This window comes from Chaetodon trifascialis, chromosome 5, assembly GCF_039877785.1.
Source record: "Chaetodon trifascialis isolate fChaTrf1 chromosome 5, fChaTrf1.hap1, whole genome shotgun sequence".
Taxonomy (NCBI): domain Eukaryota; kingdom Metazoa; phylum Chordata; class Actinopteri; order Chaetodontiformes; family Chaetodontidae; genus Chaetodon; species Chaetodon trifascialis.
The window spans coordinates 17,779,748-17,805,586 of NC_092060.1; the positions used below are offsets into that span (position 1 = coordinate 17,779,748).

Genomic DNA, 25,839 nt, shown 5'->3' on the forward strand with positions numbered 1-25,839 from the left:
AAAATTCATACATTTATTTGCTTATCAAATGCACAAGCTGGATATACTGATTGAAGGCAGGAAAGAGAGGCATACATTTAGCAAGACAAACACTTCAACCCCAAGGCCAAAGAGAGTGTATGAGCTGACAGTCTTAAAGTACAGATAAAGCAAATGATTATTTTTGTTTTAGTGACAGTCAGAGGTGTTGATTAAACTTCAGCAACTATTGCACATACCAATTACAAAAGGGGTAAGGACAGGGAAGTCACATTAACTTGAATACCATTTGGCAGCTTTAATTGAGGTCTGACAGCAACTGAGAGGTACAAAGAGGTCAGGTAGTTGTTGCTCGAATTGCCCGTGCGTTGGCTTCAAACATTCCAAAATATCGTACTGCTGCAACAAGAGGAGAGTAATGATTGATTGAAATGCACTAACCAGCACTTGCACTAAACAACACAAAGTACAGTCTCAAGCATGGCAAGCTGAATCAACACCTGTGACAATCAACAGCAACCGAACATTACGATCAGAATGGCGTACACTGTGCGATCAATCACTGTGTTGTAAGGCGTTCTTGTTTTGCTCCCGTTCGTCCTCCTGAGGAAGGTGCCACGCAATCGACTAGCTTAGAGACACTACACATGGCTTTGGTTTACAGAGAAAGACGTTTGGCAGAGGCATTAATCTTACATTCACATCTATTACAATAAAGTCAAGAGCAAGCAGCAAAGGCACGGAGTCGATACAAAACAGAATCTCCTTCAAAGCGAGAGAGCATTTGAAATGGGTGAAACTGAATAAGAAAGATGGAAAGAAATGCAACAGACAATAAAGGAAACCAAAGCTGTCTTGACACTGAAATGGATTAAGTCAAAAAAAAATTATACATTACAGGTGATTCCATAAATCTACACGATACTGGTGCTGTGCACAGAACAAACGTACACAAAAGACACATTTTGTTGCCACTTTGGAAGAATGTACATTTTTTGTTTTGATCTGCAGCTGACTGAAACAGAGGGATGTTTTTTAAATGACTTTGAGCATCCAAGCAGAAAAGAATCACATTAAAAAACACATCTGACCACAGCCAGAGTCTCCTCAGCCATCAGTTAACGTCTTGTAATATACTGTACACACCCATACATAGTAAAGCAAGCAGAATATGCAATAAAATACCAGACACACCTCAGTTCTATTTACAAAAAACTATTTTGATGGAGGTTTGTTTGCACCAAAATCAATGCATGACTAAAAAAAAAGCAAAAGGGCAAAAGCAGGAAACACAGTAAATCATCTGAGTTTCATTTATAATTAGCAAACTACAAAATGACATTTGCTGATACTGAAACAAACGCTTCCCTTTTTAATGCTACTGCAGCTAGAGTATAAAAAAAAGACACTTAAATACATATTTTATACACACACTAGTTCATTTCTGTGCATAAAGCAGTACAAAGTGTTTATAACATTGACACACACTGTGTGTCACACGTTTTAAAAGTCAGTCTTTTTTTTCCTTGTGAAATTTCCCTAAAAGTGTTTTTCCTACATAAAAAAAAAATTCCAAAAATTCAAGGGCCGACTCCACAATGCCTCTACAGAACATTAATGCACAAGGAGAAACTGTACTGATTAAACCTGCCGGGTGCTTGACAATCAAAGTTGAACATTTCCTAATGCAATGAGAAAAGAAATCGAGCCGGAGTCGGTTGCAGAGAGACAGTAAAAAAGGAAACAGAGGAGGTAGATATGGTGTCTCTACAACCAGCCTATTCTTGCGTGTGTGAGTGAGTAAGTGGGCTCTGAATAGTGCCCCAAAAGCTTCTTTATGTGTACCAGATATTCTGTTCTGGTGTTCAGATGCTTTAAATTTTCTTTGATAGCTTGTATGCTTTTAAAAGTGTTTTATAGAAATATATCTTTCTAGCTTTTTGTTGAAGGGGGTACAGTAGAAACAGCACAATGTACTACAAGTTTGCTTCATTCAACTCACCGTTGAAACAATACTGAAGTAGAAAGTGTAACTTTCCTATCTTTAAGCTGTTCTTTGGTGTTAGCAGGGATTGTGATGATTATATCTGAAAAGTATTTCAAGTACCGTGATATCCGCAGTCTGACACGCAGGCCATTCCAGGATGTGTGCACGTGTCATTGCGTGTGCTTGTGAGTGAAATCTATGGCTTTAAATCACACTAATTTGGCTCTTTGACCTAAACCAGAATAAATAAACAGCAGCAAATGATGATGACACTTGCTTCTCAGCAGATCACAAGGAACTTAAAGTCTAACTCTGAGTCATAACAAAACATGGAGACTCTGCATGCACTGTGATATAGTTTGTGGTGAGCAAAATGTGCACCAGCAATGACCAAAAAAAACACAGGAAATATCAAAACAAAACACATGTGGATGAGTAGATTGCTGGTGCTCATTTTGAAGGCACATACCCAAAAAAATCCTACAATTCCCCTGATCCTCGGCGTCGTCGTGTCGCTCTAAGCCTCCACGGCAGCGAGGCCGTTGCTGTGAGGTTTGTAGCCGTTGGCCTCGCCGTGGTTGAGTGCCTGCATCTCCTGTCCGGCGGCCCGCTTGTCTCTGGCCTCCTTTTCCATCACCAGGTGTCTGCGGTGGTAGAACAGGTAAGCCGGCAAAAGGAAGCCAGCCAATGAGAGGATCAGCAGGCCAAGGTTGATCTGAAGGATGGTTGGATGACAGAGGTGGAAAAGTTACGCTCACGGTCACACAGTTCATGGTGGGTGTTTATTTTGTCAGTGAAAGTAAGGCCAGATATACTCTGTGTGTATCACATTTTCTGGGCTGAACAAGAAATTGGAATTTACCTTTACAACACTGGCTGTATTTAAATGATTTTTTTTGTTTTGTTCCATTTTTAAATGGAAAGTGTGGAAGCAAATTGGAACTTTTGGTTTTGGAAACAATCCAAACAAAACAGTACAGACAAAAACTTCACATATCAGAAAGTACACAAATCTGTTGTCTGCACACAGAATGTCTCACTACGCCCTCAGAACTGAGACACAAATATGACTCGAGTTGGATATAAGTGCGCCTCCTCACCCAGTAGGGGTCTCCGTTCAGTGGTCCCACCATGGCAATGAAGAGCGGCTGCTGCAGCAGAGCGATCACGGCGCTGATCATGGACTGGAGGCCTGTCAGGGTGCCAAAGTGGTTGGAGGGGTAGCTGAGGGGGAGATACAGGGTGGTTACGGAGAGTTTGAAACACCAAGAATACGCTGAGTCCCAGATGAATAGAGAAAAATTTGTAAAAATGAAAGTTTATTGTGTCTAAGAGCACAAATGACAACATCTTCTGTGAGTAGTCAAGAAACATCAGGGGTCAATGATTACACTGTATCATGTGATATGATACCACACGGCTTTGTTTGTTAATAGGCCGGACTCAGTATCATGAATATTGCTCCGACAGTTCATGGATTTTGCAGATAGAATATGATGAATGGTTGCACACATGGTTCAAATGTTTTAACACACATAATACAGCATCCCCTACCATTGTCACCACATCTGGTTGCTTTTATCACACTGTAAAGTGTAGCTTTATGTTTGGTGTTTATATGGTGCAGGAAACAACTCCAAATGGGTCAGGAAAGTGTCGACTGTTTCATTACAGGTCTCAGACGCACCTACAGGTAGCGAACCGGAAAATAAAGGCACATTTTCTCCTGTTCTTCTCCTTTGTTAAAAATATACGCAATTATAACACCTGCTTTGTGAACCATTGCACCCCTGAGGCTATGTTTTCCCATTTCCTTTAGGAGGTGGATGTGATAAACAGAGCTGCAGCACTCACACAGCAGCATAAAGGCCTCCACAGCAGGAGTGGATGAAACCTCGGACCATTGTGTGGAGGATGAAGGTCAAGATCTGAGGAAGAACAAGAGAAAAGAAGCAACACGATCAATGAATCTGAATACGTTCACTATTCATTCCTGACTTGTTTCTTTGTTCTATAGCTGCCATATTGTGTGTGTGTTTGTGTGTGTGTGTGCTACCTGTAGAGGCAGGTTGTCTATGAGGCAGCAGCATCCAAAAGCGATGAGCAGCACGTTGGTGAGGATGAAGGCTCTCATGGCGTTGGTCACTTTCTGGATCTTACTGTCTCTCTTGGGTCCACTGGTCTGTCTGATGGGGCCACAGACACACAGGAGCTTTAACATTACATGCTGGATCACTCCCATTGTAACTCACATTATATCTGTCAGCATTGTTGACTCTGCTGCTTTGAGACTGTCATGAAACTGTCACCGCATGTACCTCGACTCTGTGCCTGGGGGGACGGCCTTCTCCTCCACGCACTCCTTCATCTTCCAGTCCATGATGTATCCAATCAGAGGACATGTGACCAAGCACAGCAGCTGCAGCGTGCCGAAGATGGATGAGTAGAAACTCACTGAGGGAGAACAGATTAATATCAAAACATATACCAGAAAGTTACATGAAGTATACAAAGATAAAGCTGGATTATTACATTACTCACCTTTCTCTTCTGCCTCAATCACCAGCTGATCAGATGCTTAAATATAAAAACAAAGACTCACTGTCAGTAACCATGAAATAATGTTCAAAAGATTAAAAAGAGTGAATGTTTGCTGGGAATGTAGTTAAGGGTTCGACACTCACGATGCTCTTCGCCGTGGGTGACCATGAACTCCAGCATCTTGTTCATTGCGCCCATGAAGAAGATGATCCTCAACTGGGACATCCCCATCGTAACCAGACTCCACAGGAAGATGGGAGAGAACACGGAGCGACGGAAAGGAACGGTGTCTGAGGGAGAAGGACAGAGGAGGGTTTTATTCAATCTGAAGGTTACAAGTGAATTAATCTCTTTATTTATTGATAGAGATTTCAAGGTGGGTGCCCAAGATTAGTGTGTAAAAGCTCGCAGTGGAAGCAGCAGAGGGTGAGGATGCTCTGACAGCTTAAACAGAGCACGGTGTTTGAGATGTGCTAAATAAGGAGCTACGCAGAGAATCACTTGAGCTGTCAGCTGATGTGGGATATAAAGCAAAGGGCTGTTTGTGGACTTACTGGGTGCAGCGTCAGGTCCATTCGGAAGTTTCTCTGTGGAGCGTCGGACGTCTCCATTTTTGTGGTTCAGTCTCTCTCCAATCTTCTGCTCTGATAAAGGCAGCTCTTGCAGTGCGAGGATCTTACTGTTATATATAAACACACACACACACACATTGACGTTGGAGCGAAGGATTGATAAACTGATAAACACTTAAATTCAATGAGAAAACACACTGGCGGCCACACTCACCTGTAGTCTACCTCGTCAGGTGTTGGGAAGCCCTCCGTGGGCCAGTTGATGAAACAGTTGAAACAGACAAACCCTGCAAGGCCCGCCCACACCCACATGATCACCTGGAAGGACACACCTGCATCGTAGATCAGCTGGGAGGAAGACAGAGAGGGAGGAAGAGGGCTGTTATATTTATAATCAACTGCCTCTTGCAGTCACTCATGTTTATTGGCCACTTGGGGGCAAAAGAACAAGCAGAATAGACATACAGTATCATCACCTGGTAAAGTTATTATGGTGAACAGTTACTTGTTTTCACACTCAGCACTTATAGAGAAACATTAGCATTCATATTTCTGGTGACCTGATGTTAATTAGCCAAATGACACTAAAACGATCCAGAGGAGCAACACTCATGGTCGTGATGAGAGGCCCCCTTCATATATTTTTGTCCGAAAATGTAATTATGCTCCTTAATTTTAACTCCAACATATTCCAAAAGTTCATTGATGTAATACTATGGTTATTTATTTATATGCTTTATTTGAGAAGATCGTGGAGAATTTGTCAATATTATTGACCATGTCTGCACGTATAACGTTTGTAATTTACCTTGACTCCGGGGAAGGTGACGGCAGAGGAGGCATAGGAGCCAATCATCAGAGACATGACGGTGGAGCTCAGAGCACCAAACATGTTGGGGAGCTGCAGCGACAGAGGAGGGGAGAAACAAGAAGCAAATGATATAAACACACTAGATGTCACTTATCACAAATAATGAAACATGTTTATCTAGATCACAGTGAAATACATTAAACTTGTATATAAACTATAATGTCTATACAGTTTTTAAAAATGCAGTTTAATCAAGGTGCAGTATGTCCTTTTGACCAGCAGGGGGCAGACGGCTGCTTTGTGTAACAGGATGAAGCAGTGTAGGCAAGTTAATCAAGACAATGTGAGCAGTTCCTGGCTGTGGGTCGTTTGCACCCAGTCACACTTCTCTCTCCCCGCAGAGCAGACTCATTAAAAAAATATTAGTTTCCATGTCATGAGGAAACAAGAAACAAAGTCATGACCCAGTTTGCGTCCTGACTGCACAGTTCAAACACAGACTAAGCTATACTTAGACACACATCCACCGTCGTTATTCTTGCAGTCTCAACAAATTCTTTGGTGTAGGATTAAAAATGTGGAAGCCGATCTATAGGCAGCCCTTGATGAACTACAGAGGGCTTGAGGACCCGGCGTGGGAGCATGCATGACACACGGCAAAGCGGACAAAGTGGCAGGCACCAGGCACTAACACATCATATATCAGGTCGACCTATTTACAGTAATAAGAAGCTTAGTGAACATAACAATCACCTATTGTGCTGCCAGCACACCCAGTGTCCTTTGATAAGAGTTTTAAATGGGTCAATCATGATTATAAAATCACATGTGTGGGATTTTAAGTGTGCTGCATGACAGGCTCGCTATTCTCTCTCAGCACTGACCACGCTTTTCCAAACTTCTGCTGGCGTCACCTAATCTCTCCGCTGGGTCAGAGTTCACCGTGTATTGTCAGCGTCCCTTGCTTTATGCCACATGTGTTTGTCCTCACCCTTGCACTGCTCTCACCGAGGCCAGGCCAAATGACGTCAGATAACAGTTGGGAAATTGGGAACACAGCACGCCAAAAAAATAATGGGATTGGCACTTTTACACTAAAACTTTTTCCAGTTTTGGCAGTTAATGATAAAACTAGTCAGTCAGCTAGTTCCTTTAAGGACCCATAGAGGGTGGAGAGATGGATGTATAAAGGTGGAAGGATGTGGGTTGATGACCTTTTCAATCTGAAATTTACAAACTTTGTTAACATGCACTATAAATGCAAAACATGAAGATAAGAACTAGCATTTCAGTTTCCATTAAAGCTATTCAAATCTGCATCAGCTCATTTTTTTTGGCCACTTGGGGGCAGCACTACAGCTGCCAACAACACAATTATCACATTCTAAAGTTAATAAGTTGATCTTGTTGGCAAACAGTTGCCTATTTACACATCCAGCAGTTTGGTCTCTACCAACTCTTGTGGGAAATATCTTCCTCATTAGCTGCTAAATGTTCCGCTGCATTCACCAGCTGGTCTCTAACTTTGCCATTCGGTGTTGGGCTTCAGAGCTTTTGAATCTCCTGCACCTGCAAACACCACTGATGAGAGCAGTGAGAGTTAACGGTGAAGCTGCGTGCCAGAAAATCAAAATCATGAGTTAATGATGCTATAAATCTCTTTGGAGTCTGGTGAAAATTTGTGATTACCTTGTCACTGTTAATCTATCATGAATGCCTGCTGTTCGGCCATATTTGCAGCCCTGGTGGGTCATAGACCATGAAATAACTAAGAAAGGGTTTCTAAGAACTTAATACCCCAAATGTACATTCCTACAGCTGCTTCTGGCTCCTGAGTCCAGCAAGATGTCAAGATGGAGGCTTTTCTGTGAAAATAGGGAGTTTTCGTGTGTTTGCATGGGGACTGGCTGCCGTCTGAAGATTAGGCTGTGGTGACGGTTTACAGCAGGCAGACTGGTGTGTGTTGGAGTAGGAAGCGTGAGGTCACTTCAAGAGCTGACACAACAATGAGGCTGGCAGGTAAACAGGAAAAAAAAGCTTTCCTGAGGATGCTTCAGAGAGAGCCTGACTGTCTGAGCATGACAAGAAAAACATCCCAGAGAACACCCGTCCTCATTCAGCGCTTCTGAGAACCGAAATTCTTCACAGCCGGCCTGTGGTCACCAGATCTACAGCGCCGGACTCTCTGGCTGCAGAGGCTTGTGGTATGCAGGGGAGAGGGCCCTCTGAGCACACAAGGGGAGTTTGCATCTCTTGTTAATGTTAACGCTAAGATATTCCAGCCATGTGAGATGTCAGCTCACTGATGTTTGCCTTCAGAAGTGTGGTAGTGGGTTTGAGAGATTTGTATGTGAGGCAGAAAGCAAAGAAAAGCCTGACATGTACGTGTGCATGTGCCAGCAGCAGGTGTGATTCCCATCACTCTGCTCTGGCAGTTCTCATAAAATACATATCTCACACAGGGCCTTGCAGCACATGTTCTGCAAGCTAACATTGCCAGAAGGACGTGGGCAGAAACACGTGACTGTATGGAGGCACACAAGGGTCAACTGGTGTCAGAAAGTCACACACAAACGGAGCTTTGGCTGTTCAATTGTCACAACTAATCAGTTCAGGCTCTGCTCCTGCCGTGCTCACTCACTTGGGTGTTGTAAGACTTTGGCACTGGGTTTAATTAAGACCTTAATCGCTGAGAGAACGGGCCAAATAGTAGCTTAATGAGGACTGAAAGTTGACTGAATGTGTGGAGTGGAAGAAGGAAGGAGAGAGGTGTTGCGAGGGGAGAAAGGAGGAAAACGAGAGGTAGTGGGAGTAACACTTTTTGGGTCTGACTGATCTCCCCATGCCACAGCTGCAGCCCCTCTGTGGAAAGCCCAGCAGGAAACACTAAACCACAGCTGATTAGCACTGGTTCCTTCTCTCCACCTCAATTCCCTGCCGCCCTTTCTCGCTGTTCATAGGCTGGTCAAACCCTTATCCCTCACAGTGCTGGCACAGCGCTCTTGTCCAGCTGCACTCGATTTATATAACACACAAAAAAAGCAGCCTAAAGTAAAGACGGCGGTTCGACTGCCCTCTCTCTCTTAAGGTTTCTCACCCATAGCATCCCCACATCCCTGTAGTTACCTCTATTTGTTGAGCAAATCTAAAAGGAAGCTTATCCTCTCTCTCTGCTCGCGGAGACCAAAGCTAACACGTGAAAGACAGGCAGCTCTCGCTACTGAAGTGAGGAAAGCACGTTTCATACGGGCCCCTGCAAGCAGCCAGTAATGTTGAAGGGCAGTTCCGTGTCTCTTACGATAACTGCAAGCGGACTATCCTCATTCCTCTGACGCCAATGTGACACACATGGTAAGCATGCATGTAAAGTATGCTGTGCGCACTTAACATGCATCACTGGTGGTAGTTAAGTTTGAGAAGGTTGTGTGCTTCTGGTAGAACTCAGTGACTTGTATGAACTTCAAAAGCACAAAGGTGTGTTCGTACCAGTTAATGGTGCTTGAGTTCACTTTGAGGTAATCATGTCAACAATGGTGCAGTGTAAGATTTTTTTATTCTTTTTTGGAGAAACATGGTGCAGGCACACTGAGCTGCAGGGCAAACCTCACACCTTCATCAAACTAAAGATGGAGTCACAGATTGCAAACAAAGATTGCCGATGGTTCAGCTCAACTATCGCCTATCTTTCTCCAGAATCTGTGACTCCACCTTTAAGTGGCACCTCTTACAGTTAAATTTGAGATCCCTTATATGGAAGTTTGACATTTTTTCAAAACTAAGTGAAAACTGATTCAGTTTTTTCCTTCTCTTTGCCTTTTTTCTATCATATTTTATTTGTTCACTTACTTACCTTACTTCAACTTACAAGATAATTTATGAGCAACATTAGTGGTTAAAATATATTCACTTAGTTTATTTATTATGTTGAATCCAATGTTTGTCTGTTTTTGTTAAACTTCAGCATGAACACTCAGTTTCAGTTACCTCACTTTTGAAAAAGCCTCATCAGAGGAGTTCAGGACATTGTTGCGTCAATGTCCTGAACTCTGTTACAAACCAGTCACACACTGCACATTTACAGGTTTGAGCTGTCTTCAAAATGTCATTTTGTCTACAAATAGCAGAAGAAAATGTCAGCTCAGCTGAACTGTGACTCACTGTGTGACTTCATTTCCAATTCTTGTCACTGGTGCTGAATTAAAACCCACAATCCTTTGGCCTCTTGCTGTAATGTATCAGCTCCTCCTTCTGAGGATTTTTTTCATTTTCATTTCTCTGCCAGTTTTATGTTTTTATGTGCAACATGACTTGATGCATTGTTGCTATCCACATGGTAAATGTGCACACAACTCAAGTGCAAATAGTGTCTGCAGAGCGAGGGGGAGATAACTACCTTGATCAAGGTCATACAGGTGAGATTATTTCACCAGCAATGTTCAAAACTCTCCTGAAAGTTTAAAGGTCTTTACATGGAAAGTGAAATGCTGATGGTTGTTTATACTGTAATTTTTCCATATTCTACATACAATAAATTTCCATACTTAATTGCATCAAATCATATGGCAGACCCTCTGTATCAGGGGCTTATGATCCTCATTATGGCTGAATATAGAAGACGTCTTTCATTATTAAATAACTGAAAAGAACACAGATTCTCCTTGTTTTATAATTCATTATGAGTTATTACTCTAAAGCATGTGCTTTAAATCATGATGGCGTGTGTGTGTGTGTGTGTGTGTGTGTGTGTGTGTGTGTGTGTGTGTGTGTGTGTGTTTCTCAGAGCTCGTGCTCTGCCGTCATTCGCTCAGAACAACAACAGTGTGGAGGTCAGTTGATGCTGGTACACGCTGACCAATTAGAGAGGGCAAGAGAGACACAGGTGAGACAGGGACGAAGAGGAGGGGGGACCTGAACATTACTCAAGTGTGTGTGTGTGTGTGCGTGCGTGCGTGTGTGTGTGTGTGTGTGTGTGTGTGTGCGTGCGTGCGTGCGTGCGTGCGTGTGTGTGTGTGTGTGTGTGAGTGAGATATTAATCTTGTGTTTGTTGTGATGAAGAGTGTGTGTTCGTGGTTCAACTCTAAAAGGAGGTTCTCGTGTCAGATATAACCTAATTACTCATATGTTGCTGCTACTGATCACCAAAAAAAATGTGTGATTCTCCACTGTGTGTGTGTGTGTGTGTGTGTGTGTGTGTGTGTGTGTGTGTGTGTGTGTGTGTGTGTGTGTGTGTGTACCATACTGTGTGTGCGATAGGGAACTGATGTGACATGTTATTCCTTTAAATGGAATCAGACTGCAACTACCATTTATTGACATTATCAATTCATGTTTGGATTTTTCTATCAATCAATTATTTAGTCGGAAATAATCAGAAAAAAGTGAAAATTGTCCTTTATATTTTCCTATATTTTGGGACCAACAGTCCCAAATCCAAAGATCTTTGGTTTTCTATCATGTAAGACAAGGAAAATGATGAAATTCTCTAATTTGAGAAACTTAAACTCTGTCAGCTATTTGCCATTTTTCCTTAAAAAATCACGTAAATGACCATCAAAACGTTTGCTTGTTAATTTTCTCTCAGTCCATTAATTGATTAGTTGATTTATCGTTGCATCTCTGAAATGGAAACATTCCAGATCTCTTTTTAATGCACATTTCCTCAAAATCCATCTTGACATATTTGGTATCTCTGGAAAATTCGGGATCATTACAATATCTCAAATTTCTAAACAACTTGTGGATGAACAGAGTTTGTAATGACTGACCACCAAGAAAGGGATTTTAAAATGTCGTCCGTCCTAATCTCTTTCACCGTCACATCCTTGACATGGATGACATCTCAGTTTGGAACAAACTTATTTTTCCCTTCGTCAAACAGCCACGTCAGCTGGTTGTTCACACTGTCAGCAGCTTTCAGGGAAGCACGCGGGCACAGCTGAACGTCTTTATAATGTGAGCCAGTCTGCAGAGAGCCACGGACGGAGACATGTGTCTTAGCTTTTCTCTTCCAGGCTACAGTCGGCATGGGGAAAAGGTCAGAAGACGGGGTCATCCGTCCACTCTCAACTTGGACTTTCATTATCTAAACATCTGTTTCATGTTCGTCTCCCTGTGTGTGTGCATAAGCACGCGCACACGTCCGTGCATCCCACATGTGTGCGCAGTCATGTAGAGTTGAAAAGGTTTGATATTCATTTTCTGCTGAGTGCTGGGACAGAACAGAGAGACAGGAGGGAGAAGGAAGACGGGAAGACAAGAACAAAGGAAGAAGGAAGGAAGAGAGAGGACAGACAAGCGTGGCCTTGAGAGTTTTGAGTAGAGGTGAGTGGGCCGAGCTTCGGGGAGGGTGTGTGGTCCACTGGAGTCGGTTATTGGCCGAAACACAAATGGGAGACTTTCCATCTGGGAGAAGTCATGTGCAGCTCAGACGGAAACTCCGCGAACGTACACACACATGACAAACCCCAAATACCTGCCAGGGCACAGGGGGGTGGCGGCAACAATAAAAACGCTTGATAATGTTGGTACCAGCTGACACATCACACACAAACACACATGCCTGACGTGAATGTAAACAAACACAGCTTCCAGTCACAACACACACTGTTTCCTCAGCTGAGACAAATAGAGGCCTGGCAACGCTGAGACTGTCAGCTACCAGGAACATGACCTTCCATTTGTTCTTTCTCAGAATATGACTTATGTAACCGCAGTAGAGGCGTTTTTTGTTTGCAGTTTTAGTGCTATAATACAGAACAGGCTGCATAGTATTAATTAGGATAATAGTGCTAAAAATGATCCTGACAGCATGCAGATTTAACATGATGCTCTTGGGAAAGATAAGATCGAGGCGGTGCATTCTCTGGTTATCAGCTCAAAGGCTCATTTAAAACATTTCAAGATTTTTGATTTGTGTTTTATTCTCTTTACCCTGAAGCTGCTTGTACCTAGAATGACTGGCCCTTTCACAATAAAGACCACATTTTGCCCTGGGAGTCCTGATCAGACGGCTTTAAATACACTATAAATATGAAATACACTGACAGCAACTTTTGGAAGTGGCCAGACCAGCAGATACAGGACATAGTGTGAAAGCAAAGGCAGCCTTGGAGGTATTAGATGACCATCTAATTCAATTTGTGGTTTGGATGTAACACAACAAAGCTCACAAACACAGTCTGTTCCAGAGGAGAGTTGTCATGTTGTTCTCCTCCCCTTTCTCATTTTTTTATGTATAAAATTGGACCCACCAAATTAACGAGAACTGGCTCAGAGAAGAGTGATCGTCCACTTAAAGCATTTAGAAATGCTTTCAAAACCAAAAAAGACTCAAATGTGTCACTCACGGTGTAAATCTGAAGCTGGACTTTCCCGACAGTTTGAAAACGACTGCAGTGGATCCCGCCGTAATGATTAAAGAGAGACAAGAGGATCAACTGTTTGTAATCAGATGGCTGAAACTTAACTCTATGTCATGTATATCTGCAACACACTAATGTTAGGAGAGCGCAACATGACCAAAATGTCATATGCTCATACAGGTCGTTTCATACCCAGATGACGATGCATTTCATGATATAGCACATTTTCTGTGTCTACGGTCTGTGCTATTGATTATACATTGATCATAATATCACCCAAATATCAGAACTTGCGTATATTTATTTCTATTTTCCTCCGTTAATCAGACAGAATCTGTGTCTACTTCTGTTTGGTCGTGTGTCTCACCGTGAGCGAGGTGAAGGTCAGGCAGATGCCCCCAAAGCCGTTCAGGGAGAGAGCCAAGAAAATGAGCGCTGACAGAACTGCAGAGAAACACAGAAACACAGAGCTTCATCAGAACGAGGCTGGAGGACATGGCTTCCTCCAAAAGCCTCAGAAAGTTTGATGTACTTCTTCTGGTTATTTTGTTGGTTTTGTTCAGTTTTAATGGATACATTTGTGAGCCCATTTTGAAAAGAATTGCCCTGAGTCCTTCTAAAGTGGAAGCAGCAGTTGGTACGAGAGATCAATAAACGGGCTGCAGGAAATAAAATATTACATTTTTTGGTGGCACGCAGGCATTTTTCTGGTGTGTTTTCAATATCAGCCCAGCCACTGTGATTTAAATGAGGTGCTTTGGGAAATTCAATTATTTTGTGTGCTGTGGAGAGGTGTGGGCCTTTGTTTTCTTTGTTTCCTTTGTTGACAGAGGTTCTCCAGGTGGGAGCTGGCTCCAACACAGCTGGGACTCATGACAATCAAGCACAGCATAAAGACTGTGGAGTGCAGAGGAGTCATTGCCAGACTGTTTCTGTTGTTTGGTGGTGTTGTTAGCCATTTACTAGCACTACCTGTGAGTTTTAGTGTATATTTAGTTTTGTTTCTTGTGTGAGTTACCAGTGCTTGATCTCCTCAGAACTCAGTGAGTTCTGCTGCACTGATCTCGAGCTCCAACCTCTTGCCTCCATCTAGCCTCAAGCTCACAACCATCAGCACCCAGTTTCACCTGTGCCTCAACCACCACTTGCTCCCTACACAAGTACTCACACCACTGAACTCTGTGCGCTCCAGTGTACCTCTGAACTGCTCTCCACCACGTGCCTCACCTGTTAGTCCCAGACTTCCCAGTTACTAGCTTCCTGCATGCCATTCAAATATTTCACCCTTGCTCCCTGTCTGCATGTCTGCTATTGAATCTAAATCCTGCCCAAACGAAACATTGAAATGTGAAGTGGCGTGTGGAGAGGCTGACTGTTGGCCACTGTTCATAACCTGCTCCTCATTTTAATCACATTCTTCGTTCCCATCTGAAACTACGTGGTTTCAGTTGCAGCCAGAGGTGAATTGAGGTAGCTGCATAGACAGTGGTGAAAGGGGGAATGTGAAGAATGTGGGGAAGAGTGTTTGGCGTTTGCCCATTGCCACACCTTTACACACCTGTTCAATTTGAATAGATAAGTTTAATACCGGGAAACACACAACAGTCCAGTCTAGTCATCTGAAAGGAGCCTTGCGCTGCTTTGAAACTCTTAAAAAGCACTTTTGAAAGAGTAATTAGCTATGATTCTGTGCCACCAGAACAGCTTCAGTGCAGCTTGGCACCTTTGGCACTGATTCAGCAAGTCTCTGGTCCTCTACTGGAGACGTGGAACAACATTTCTCCTAAAAAATTTTCCCTCATTTGTTGTTTTGACGATGGCGGTGAAGAGCGCTGTCGAACACATCAGTCCAAAATCTCCCATAGGTGTTCAACTGGGCTGAGAAGTGGTGACTGTGAAGGCCATAATATATGATTCACAACTTTCTTATAATATCAAACCATTCATGCGCTATGGTGGGGGACACTGTCACCCTGGAGGAGACCATCAGGACAGCAATGTTCACAGGAAAAAGGTGAAGGCTCAGAACAACTTTGTATTAATTTGCAGTGACCCTTCCCTCTCAGGAGACAACAGACCCCCACAGCATAACAGAGCCACTGGACCCCCTCACTGTGGGGGCTGAGCATTGTACCGTTCTTATGGTGTATGCCACACCTACGTACGCATCCACCTGATCTTCTGTTCTTCCTTAATGCTCTAATGCACGAGCATCACGGCCATCAAATGTACGCTGCTGACCACAATTTCTGAACCTAATTACTGATGTCTTTTCCAATAGAAGTGAAGTAAATCCAGATATCCAGCTATAGTTACTGTTCCCATTAAAACACCAGCCAGTTAGCAGTCTTTACGACTTTTCTTCCTCTTGCCGCCTTTAGATGAAATCAGAATCAATTGGGCCTGCTCAGCATTTTCATACATGTTACAGGGCATGTATGAATATTATAGATTCTTATGTTTTTACCATTAGACATATGGGGACATAAATGACATCAGTTACTACAGTTTTATTTAGCTTTAGTTAACATAATATTCCAAATCCAGCCCTTCTTGTTTTATAGCTGTTTTGTATAATGTGATATATACAGTAATACAGGTAAATGGACAGACCCTCAGCAGAGTACGTTAATATGCAGAATGTCGCTTTTCCAGAAAAACTGCGGATTTTTAAGTAAATCATGACCTCAGGTAGCGTGCTTCCAGCTGTCACTCTAAACTTACACTGAACAATAAATGAGAGCCGCTTGTTTGATTCAGATTAACGTGTTGGTCACATACAACAGGATTTGAGCTTTCCAGATTTGCTATGTCACATTTTGCAGTTGGTTAATTGATATCCAACGTGTGTGTGCGTGTTAGGGTTTGTGTTTGAACTCACCTTGGGGATCGTAGGCAGACACGGCCATCATGACACAGGACAGGCCGAAACACGAACTGCAACAAAAGAACAAGGACGTTTTTAATTCTTGCATGCTACATCTTAGCACACTGAAAGTCTCTCTCTCTCACTCACACACACACACACTCACATGTATATATATATATATACACAACATATTTCCCCCCCCGGAGGGCCATGATAGACACACCAGAGGATAACTAACCACTGGTGACTCAACCGTCTGTGTTTGTAAATGTCTGAGTCATTTAATTCCCACATTGTTAAGTGAAACTGTGATGAAAATGATTCAGACAAATATGGCCAGCAGAAGTGGATATAAGCTAAACAATATTGTCCAACATAAAAAACAATAACACCACAGATAAGTGACTGGTTATCAACTTTCATTTCATTATCAAAACATCTAGCAGAGCTATTCAATGGCGGCATAAGTGCGTGTGTGTGACATGAGGGTTTTTTTTTTTATTATTGTTTGGCTGTGTCTATTTGTAGAAGCATCTTTCTGTTCTGATACAATGTCATATAATTAAATGAGAAAGTACAGTTGTTGTAACATGCTCACACCCAAGAAAGAATTTCACTACTTACTACGGAAACAATGTGCAGGCACATACTGTAGTGCCCCACCTACATTCATTGATTCACACACCTGTAGCACAAGCTCCCTCCTCCCACTTTGGGAATGTGATCTGTCTGCTTTTTCTAATTTTTACTATCAGCTGGGTAGCACCTGAGGAATCAATTACGGTTTTCTATCTCGCCATCATAAATAAAGGAAATCTGAAGGAGTCAAACCTCCAAATGACAAAATCAGCATGTTCTCATAAAGCAAATGAGCATCTAAATGTGTTTTTATGTGTTTTTGAATTAAAATGACCCTTTATCACGTCCAATCCTGCAGACGTGAACATTCCCTAAGAAAAGTGACACATCTGGGAGTTGTTTTACAACCATTACCTGCCCACCAGGCGAATTGGGCGCGGCCCAAACTTGTCCATCAGGATACCGAGTGGCAGGGTGGTGGCACTGAGCAAGAAGGAGCCGATGGTGAAGCCCAGATTCAGCATCTCCTCCTGGTCCACACAGCTGAGCCACTCCTCCACCTCGCCGGAGGAGGAGTTGCCAAAAGAGACGACGACAGACTCGTTCACTGCAGGAGGGTTAATTAGAGAGGTGAGTGATAAGAATACGTACAGAGAAAGCCCAAAATATAAAACTATTTAGAGTCTTTGGTGGCTGAAAAAGACATATTTACACGTCTATATATGTCTAATATTTACCCTTTATTAGTAAATTATAAAAAAAAATGGTTCCTCTCATGCATCTGAAAATAACAGCTGGCAGACAGATGAAATCAATGACAAAGAGTTTGCAAACGTCTTGACTAAGAAGTCATAAGCCATAAAAGTTGGAAGCCATTGTCTTAACCCCTCTGTGTAAGCAGTGTATCTTCCCCTTGCTGCATGCTGGACTTGCACATTAGGAAAATAAATGAGAATAAAGCATTGACGTTTAAGATTAATTAATTAAAACAGATTAAGGAAGTATTTAGTTATATTTTGTAACAATGCATATGTTTGGGGTCTATTAGAGCCAATAAGAGAAACTCAAACACACTAATTTGGGAGTTGGGATCTTTAGTGCTGCATAAACATTGCTGTCAACAGCAATCACAGATGTAGAGAATATGAAAATCCCCTATGTGTGTCATGAAGTATCAAGGTGATGATGCTGTGTATGTTTTTGGAGCCATTAAAGAGAAACAAAGCAACACAACATTTGGTTGCACGAAGAAGAGCTGCTACTTTTACCTGAGCACAGGTGGGAGTAGAAGCCTTCCCTCTTCAGCATGATGAGCAGGGAACCCCAGCCAAGCAGCACAGCCGAGCACAGCAGGTTTTCAATCACCGCTGTCACAGCCATCCACCAGCGCCTCCTGTAGGCCTGGAGGAGAGAGGGCGCCATCGCTGCTGCTCTGTGACCGAGGAGGGATGAGGAGGGAGACGTGAGGAGGGAGGAAGGGAGGAAGAAAATAATTAAAATGAGGTGTGATCATAGAAATTGGATGAGAACAACTGTGAAATGATTAAGCAAATGCAAAAAAAAAAAAAAAAAAAAAACGCAGCAAGAGTAATAAAGAGTTCTTGATTAACCAAGTTTTAGTTAATTGTGAAAAATGTCCATCCTAAGTTCCAACAGCTCAAGACGACGTCTTTAAATGTCTTGTTTTGTGTGATCAACAGTCAAAAACACAAAGTTATTTGATTTACTATGTCAGCAGAGTAAGAGAACAAGCAAATATTTACAACGGAGCTGCAAACTGACATTTTGCCATTATTGCTTAAAACCACTTTAACTCCATTGTCAAACGTTTTGCTGCTTATTTTTCCCGTTCATTGACTAATTGTTGCAGCTCCAATACAAACGGCACAAAACACAAACAATGACGCAATAAAATGACCATGAAACTCAACGGCAAGCATGAGATCATTCATGACTACATGACTAATCTCTCTTTAAAAGCTGCTCCAAAGTGAGCCTAAAAGGATCCCAGTCAGGATCTATTTTGACTTCTGTGGATAAGAAGTTCCACATCTTGATGCCCAGAAGAGACAAAAACCATCTGCCCACCTTAGCATTTACAAAAGGTCACCCTCCTCATCATGTTTTCTTCACTGGGGAGACTTGATGCAGTCCCTTGAGATGGGACATTTCTCTCAGTTTGCCTAATGAGTCCTCATGCGATCAGTCATTGTTTTGTAAATCCCAGTTGGGCACCTGACACCTTGTTCTTCATTGTCCTCAGAAATCCTCCCACTGTGCTGTCAACACAGCAGCTATTTCACCCTTGATTTTGACCGGAGGCAACAATGCCGAGCACTCGGTGGGTCTGCTTTTGTTCTTGAAATAGGGATAGCATCTTAAAAGGGTGACATTTCCATGCCAAAGCAGTTTGATTCAAGGTGTCTTTCAACAGCATGCAACCAGTTTGTCTGAGAGTCAAGGATGCCTCGTTAAGCAGAACAAGTAACGACATGAGTAAAAAAGCACATGAAGCATTTTTCATTTTCCTTTTTTTAAAACTGCAATTCTACTCTTTTCCTGAGAGTAATTTTGAGCCATTTTTCTTTGCCACACTTGCCATTTATACCTTCATTACAACTAGTTTGCTTTAAATGCGTGGATTGAATGCAGGGGGTGGAGAGCAACAAAGGGGCACCTCCACTGCAGATGGCGAATTGTCAGCTGCCTGGAAGAAAAACAAGCACCACCTGTCTGTTGACCACGATGCAATGATGACCGAGCAAATCCCAGAACAAGAGGCAGCTTCCAGTAACAATCCGTGCCCACATCTGGCCTCACAAGACAATATCTCTTCTTCTGTTGTCTATGTGACATACAGCATCGATAGTTGATTTTATTTTGTGTCTCTTTAATATATAATTTTTTTTTCTCTCTCCTTTTAATTCTTGCTGCTGTAATGAGTAAATTTCCCCTAGCTTGGGATCAATTAAGTCTTATCTTATCTTATCTTATCTTGCATACAGCAGCTACAGGATAAAGTGCTTTCTGTGCCTCCTGAAAAACACTGAGATCTCCTCTTTACCAACTTTGATGTTATGGTAATGACATTAACTTGTGCTGTAGCTGGTGGTCTGTTGAGCTTTCAGATTGGTTGGTTGCTGACTTCATTGTTAATGTTATTTCCATAAATTTCATCATTCAATTCATCAAGTTCTGTTTTTTCATGACTTTGCACTGGCCTGTACGCCCCAAAAAATGGTAAAATTGAAAGTAACTTTGAGTCATTTATTAACCAGGATTTTTTTTTTTTTTTTTTTACTTTTATTTGTGTATAGATTTTCAGTACCAGCAGTACCCACCACTGCTGCTATTAATGGGTCAAAAGTGAGTCATGAGTCAGATATAAGTAAACAACAACGTCCACAAACAAACTGAAACTCATGACGATATTGAGCAAACAATGTCAGGTTAGTCATGACCACCTGGAAAGGACACACACACACACACACACACACACACACACACACACACACACACACACACACACACACACACACACACACACACACACACACAGAGTCGGGTTTTCACCAAATCAGAATACATTACAGGGACTTAAATTCATTTCCTGCAGAATTATTTACTAACTCATACTGCAATGATTGACATTATGGGGACTTGCATTGTGTTCCCATAAGGAACACAAGTCAACACAGTGTGACTGTGAAAGTGTCCTCACAGCATAAGTAATAATGTATGTTAGGACAGGTCACCGGTCACTCTAACCTGTGACATGAGTGACCAACACAGAGACTCCAGTCATCCTGACAGGATCTCACACACACACACACACACACACACACACACACACACACACACACACACACACACACACACACACATCTGGAAAACATCTAAGCAAGAGACAACGATCCAAATATAACCAGCTATTCCATTTGGCGGAGACCCAGAGAAGACGTGGAACGGAACGGAGGGAACAAAAGTCTCAGCCCTTGATTTGAGGAAGACACGGGAGGGAGGGGGGGTCTGCAGTCAAGGCCTCAAACAGGAAACTCTTTAAGTGGTTTCTAATGAGGGCATCTCTTCAGCGTGTGTGCATGTGTATTGTATGGGAGAGGGAGAGGTGATCTAATGGGACAGATTTGTCTCTGCGTATGTGCTTATGAGGCGTGCATGTAATGGGATTATCCACAGCCCACTGAACTGCCTTTGTGCTGAAAGAGAGTTTGAAAAAGGGGGATTTCTATGTAACTGACACCCCATGCTGAAAACCCCTTCAGCACGCACACACACACACACACACACACATAGCTCCCCAACTCTCAGCAATGATGCGACACAGCAAGACGACGCTCATTCACTCAAATATTCCAAAACTCCAAAACTGTCAATCAACTAATTGATTAATGGACTAATCTTTGCAGCCCAAATGGAACTATATCTCAATATCGACAAAGTTCAGACATTCTTTCGCCAGTTCAAGGCTTCCTAACATCTGAGTGATAAACTTTAAAACACCAAACAATAACACAAACTAACCTTTGGAGGCAGCGATAGATCAGCAAGTGTTCTGCAAGTTAAAATTGCTGTTTTTGTCAAAGGGGTTTGGTGGCTTTGAAGACAGCATAGATTTATATAACAGCATCAGTTTCTGAGTGGAAAGGGTTGTTTCCAGCAGCAGTTCATAGCTTAGCTTCCATGCCGCAACCTACTGTGGGTGATGGGAAGTTGGTAGAGGGCAAATGTGAGGTATATGATTTAGCGGACGAGCAGGACAGTAAAAATTAGGTGGCGCCAGAGAGAATAGCAGCAATGAAAACGTTAGACATCAGTGCTGTCTAAAGCTAGAAGTAGTTTAACTTTTTGCCGCCCTCAGCAATGGACTTTCCAACCAGATGTTGCATAGCTCCCTAACACAAGTAGCAAACATGGCCGATCTGGATAACGGGAAGCTAACAACATTGGTGCGACAACAACAGTTACAGAGTTTGAAATCCTACTGAGACATTACAGGAAAAACTAAGTGCATTTCTCCTGTCTCTATTCATGCTGGAAATGCATGAATGACTTTACGTTTTGAAGAGAATTTAACGTGAATTTGAAGTTTACATAGAATATTAAGAGAAAGCATTTTATAGCTACATGCATTACCAGATTAATTACAGAATAAAAACATGATAGAATTTTTTTTCCTACTGTCCAGAAGGTGTTGTTTGCCTTAAACCATGTAAATGCAACATAAGTACCTCATACAACCCCATTTTAAGCAACCCTGAAGTATCCCTTAAACTAATCATTAACTGTGGTGCTGTGGTGACCATGACCTTAAAGGCAGGGACTCGCTACAGCAGCCCAAAAAACATGAACGTCTACATTTTAATGAATAATCTAAATGAGTAAAACCGGCACTGCTAATCAGGCTTGCAGTACTCTTTTAAACTAAAGTGTAAATCCACATTTATGTGCTGAATGTGCTGCTGCACCATTAATCCTCTCTATGTTCCCTCTGTCTGACCAACAAAAAGATGCAGTCACATTAAGTGCAGAGCTACTCTCAGAACTGACTGCGTGGTAGAAACCAGGACGTTAAGGTCATAAAGAGTTAGTTAATGTGTTAATCCTGCAGAACGGACAGACAGAACAGCCTTTCAAACATGAACAGGCAGAGTCCATTAAAGTCCTAAGTATAGAGACGACTGTCACATGGATTGGATTTGCTGTGGCTGCAACACACAATAAATACAAATCACATTCACGGTCACTGCTCAGGATGTTGAAAATGCAACATGGAGCCAGACTGCATGGCTGTGTAAGAAGGGCCTGGTATCAGTTGCTCCAGTGTGTGTTTGAGCTCAGGTTGTAAGACCGCATGCGACTGATGCACGACACGCAAGACATGCAAGCTCAGATCTGGACTGCTGCCTCCACCTCTACTTCTGCTTATCACACACGCTTCCTCTCTGCTTCCCGCCGTTTTCGTGCGGCTCATTACTGTAGCAGTTACTTGGAAACTGCCGCGTTGTGGAGAACAAGCTGACAGTTATTGTAAGACCTCAGTGACGAGGCCAACATACAACAAAGACTTGCAAACAAGCAAAAGCATGAAATGGAAATGTCTTTTGAGGGTTGGCGGACACTTGTGAGCCCTTGTCATAACACTGTGAAGTGTGTTGTGTGTATGTGTGTGTTTGGCAGAGCAGGTGAAGTCTGTACTGAGAGAAACACCATATAAGGAAGCTGCTTCCTGAAATACCTGAGCAGGGCAGCAGCTGCATGATGCAATGTTGCCATGACTAACTCCACTTTTATGGCCATGGATAGTTTTGGTATTTATAGGGGAGGGGGTTTTGTTATGTAGATTTTGGACTATTATGGTTAAAACAAACCTTTTCTACTGCTTCTGCATTAAAGATTTGAGTTGAATTCATCACGTGTCTGACTTTCTTTCAAGTCTTGGTGTTGCTGCTCCCATCCAGCCCTGCTCTTTTTTCCCCGCGGGGCTGTTTCTGACCTTGACCATCCATGTTTATCAACCTCTGCAGGACATAAAGGACCGCAGGGCAAACTCTTTATCCTCACAAGTTTCCGAGAAAATAAACCACGCACTCTAGGAGCCTCTGTTCCCCGAGGAGTCCAAAAAACGCAACCCCCGAGGCTGCCCGGCCGGCCAGCAGCTGTCTCTCCGCGGGCATGACCTCAGCGCGGGGTCCGGTTACCGGCCCGGCAGGGAGGCCGCTGAAAAGACCCGTCCCGCAGCAAGTCTGCTGCAGTGTTCACGTGCTGTCGGAAATGTTGGAAGTATGAGGTCAACTACATGTTTAAGGCCCCCAGAAAGTGGTGTCCCGTCACATGTTTCCTAAGATACTATACCTACCGACAGCTGATATAACTGCAAAATATATTCATAGTCGTGCAGGAATGATTAATCAGTTAATAAACAGAAGATTAATTATCAATGATTTTAATGATTGATTATACATTTAAGTTATTTGAGAATCAAAAATAAATAAATAAATCAAACTTCTGCCAGCTCTTGCAACTCATATGGTAGGATTTGCAGTTTTTCCTGTTTTGCTATTTTGTTTTGTTTTTCAAATCTCCTTAAATTAAATATGTTTGGGTTTTGGATTGATGCTCAGAAAAAAACTGTAAAGAGGTGTCACTTTGTTGGGCTCTGGGGAAATGCGATGGTTCTTTTTTCACTATTTTCTAAGGAGATATTTTAATCTATAACAACGAAAATAGTAGCAGCCCCAATTTGAGATAATTTTTGGTAATGAACCATGTTATAAACTTACTGTCACTGTAATTATCACCACCTCAAAGTTTATCTGAGTGGCCCCATGAAAGACAACCCACTTCAACCACATCATTTCTTACAAGCTTCTTTACTTCAAGCGTATTTTCTTTATTTGAACAAAATCACAAAAGGTTTTCTATAAAACCTGACTTTCGTGGGTGTCCATGAAGGCAACAAAAAACTGTATGTCTTTATCTGATAAACTCGAACGTGTGTGCGCCCGCCGCCTCTGGCTAAAACTGTAATAACGTTTAAATTAGAGTTTAATTGAACATATGTGTCTAATGAGCTCATAGTTTTACAAACAGGTCGAAGCATCGTGATAAATGTCCTAAAGCAGGAGTTTCACCACCACTCAGGAGACGACGAACACAGGAACTTCTATTAAAAGCGTGAGCTGCCTCCCATCGCGCGCTCATACTGTGGTTTTTACTGGCACTTTCACCTTTTCTGTGAACGCCCAGACTTTCAGCCTTTTTCCCCCTGCACACACTTCCCCTGGTTTCACACACATTGGGCACAGACTGCCTTTTGTATGGAAACGTTGTCAAGTCTCCGCTCCGTGCCACGTGTGAGTAAGAGCAGCCGGTTCGTCCCGCCGCAACTCTGCCTGGCTCCAGTTAATACTACACTTATTAATGTACAGCGCAAACAGAGGGAAACTTAACGGAGATGTCCGTTTACTTACTTGATTTGGATGTCTTCTCAGGGAGGAAAAATGCTTGAAATGTTTCCTTTATTTGTTGCTGACTGAGTGAAGAAATGAAAGTCTTCTCAGCTTCTTGTTGACTCTCTTTTATTTCTAAAGGCGGCGGGAGCCCGAATTACAACCTTTTCCCTCCTCTGCTTCCTTTTCTGTCCTGTGGAGGTTTCGTTATAGTCCCAAAGACTCCACACTTCTTTTCTCTCTCCGGTTTCATTACAGACTCCCCCTCTTTTTCCTCCTAATTTGACTTCTAATTCCCTCCCTCTTTTTCTGTGACTTTCTAAGTCACCACCCTGCTGCCTTTATTCGCCACTCCACAGGACAAATGTCTCCACTCCACTCATTCAATGCAAATGTCCGGCACAGAGCCTGCAGCTGGGGACTCCAAAACGCTTTTAAAACAAAAAAAAGTCACTCAAAATGAGTTCTGCATCAAAAATGAAGCTGTAGCTGGAATATTTCAAGCAATTATTAAAGCAAAAAAGCCCTTTATGACACCACCAAAAACAAATTTTACTACCTGTTGTCACATCAATTAAACATATTACATGTTAAAACACATACTGGGCTTTAACATGTACACCCATCAAGAAATCCTCTATATACTCTTAATAGACATGTATCCATACATATACTGTACATAACCACCCACTTCATTGATAAAAGTAATCCATTACTTTACCAATTCAACATTTATTTCTTTACAGCGTCAGAATCTGCAGAACACTTGATTTTCATGTAGACATTGTATGTTTCTGTCCATTGTTGCGTTTTTATACATATTTAAACACCTATTTTTTCTCTGATTTGTACTGAATGTACGCAAAAGTTTGGTTTTTTTTTTTCTATTTCTTTGTTTAGCTTTGCTGTCCTCATTTTTAGCTGTTTGTCTGTTTCTGTACACATACTTGGCCAAGAAAGCTGATTCTGGAGAGACAGCTCTATGACACCTCTCAGTACACTTGATATTCCCCTGACAGTTGATGCTATGTGTGTGTTGATGGACATTTTTACTGTTTACCCTCTCTCTGATGCTTAACAACTTTTTTGTCTACCAAAGCAAATTAGCTCTGTGATGGAAAAGAGGACACAACAAGACTCTGAGAGTCTGTGTCTGTGTTAAATTCACTG

At 42.3% G+C, this 25,839-nt stretch overlaps 1 protein-coding gene across 1 annotated transcript; it reads right to left on the minus strand.

Moving 5' to 3' along the window:
• Nucleotides 1–16: 16 nt before the first annotated feature.
• On the minus strand, nt 17–24,885 carry slc43a1a (solute carrier family 43 member 1a). Its single transcript, XM_070962051.1, has 15 exons — nt 24,691–24,885; nt 17,968–18,131; nt 17,114–17,306; nt 16,133–16,188; nt 13,619–13,695; nt 5,888–5,980; nt 5,294–5,427; nt 5,062–5,186; nt 4,651–4,797; nt 4,508–4,543; nt 4,285–4,420; nt 4,023–4,152; nt 3,821–3,894; nt 3,067–3,190; nt 17–2,681 (listed from the first exon to the last, which is right to left on the minus strand). The coding sequence occupies exons 2-15, from the start codon at nt 18,119–18,121 to the stop codon at nt 2,484–2,486; spliced, it is 1,677 nt and encodes a 558-aa protein (XP_070818152.1). The 5' UTR covers nt 18,122–18,131; nt 24,691–24,885; the 3' UTR covers nt 17–2,483.
• Nucleotides 24,886–25,839: the final 954 nt, after the last annotated feature.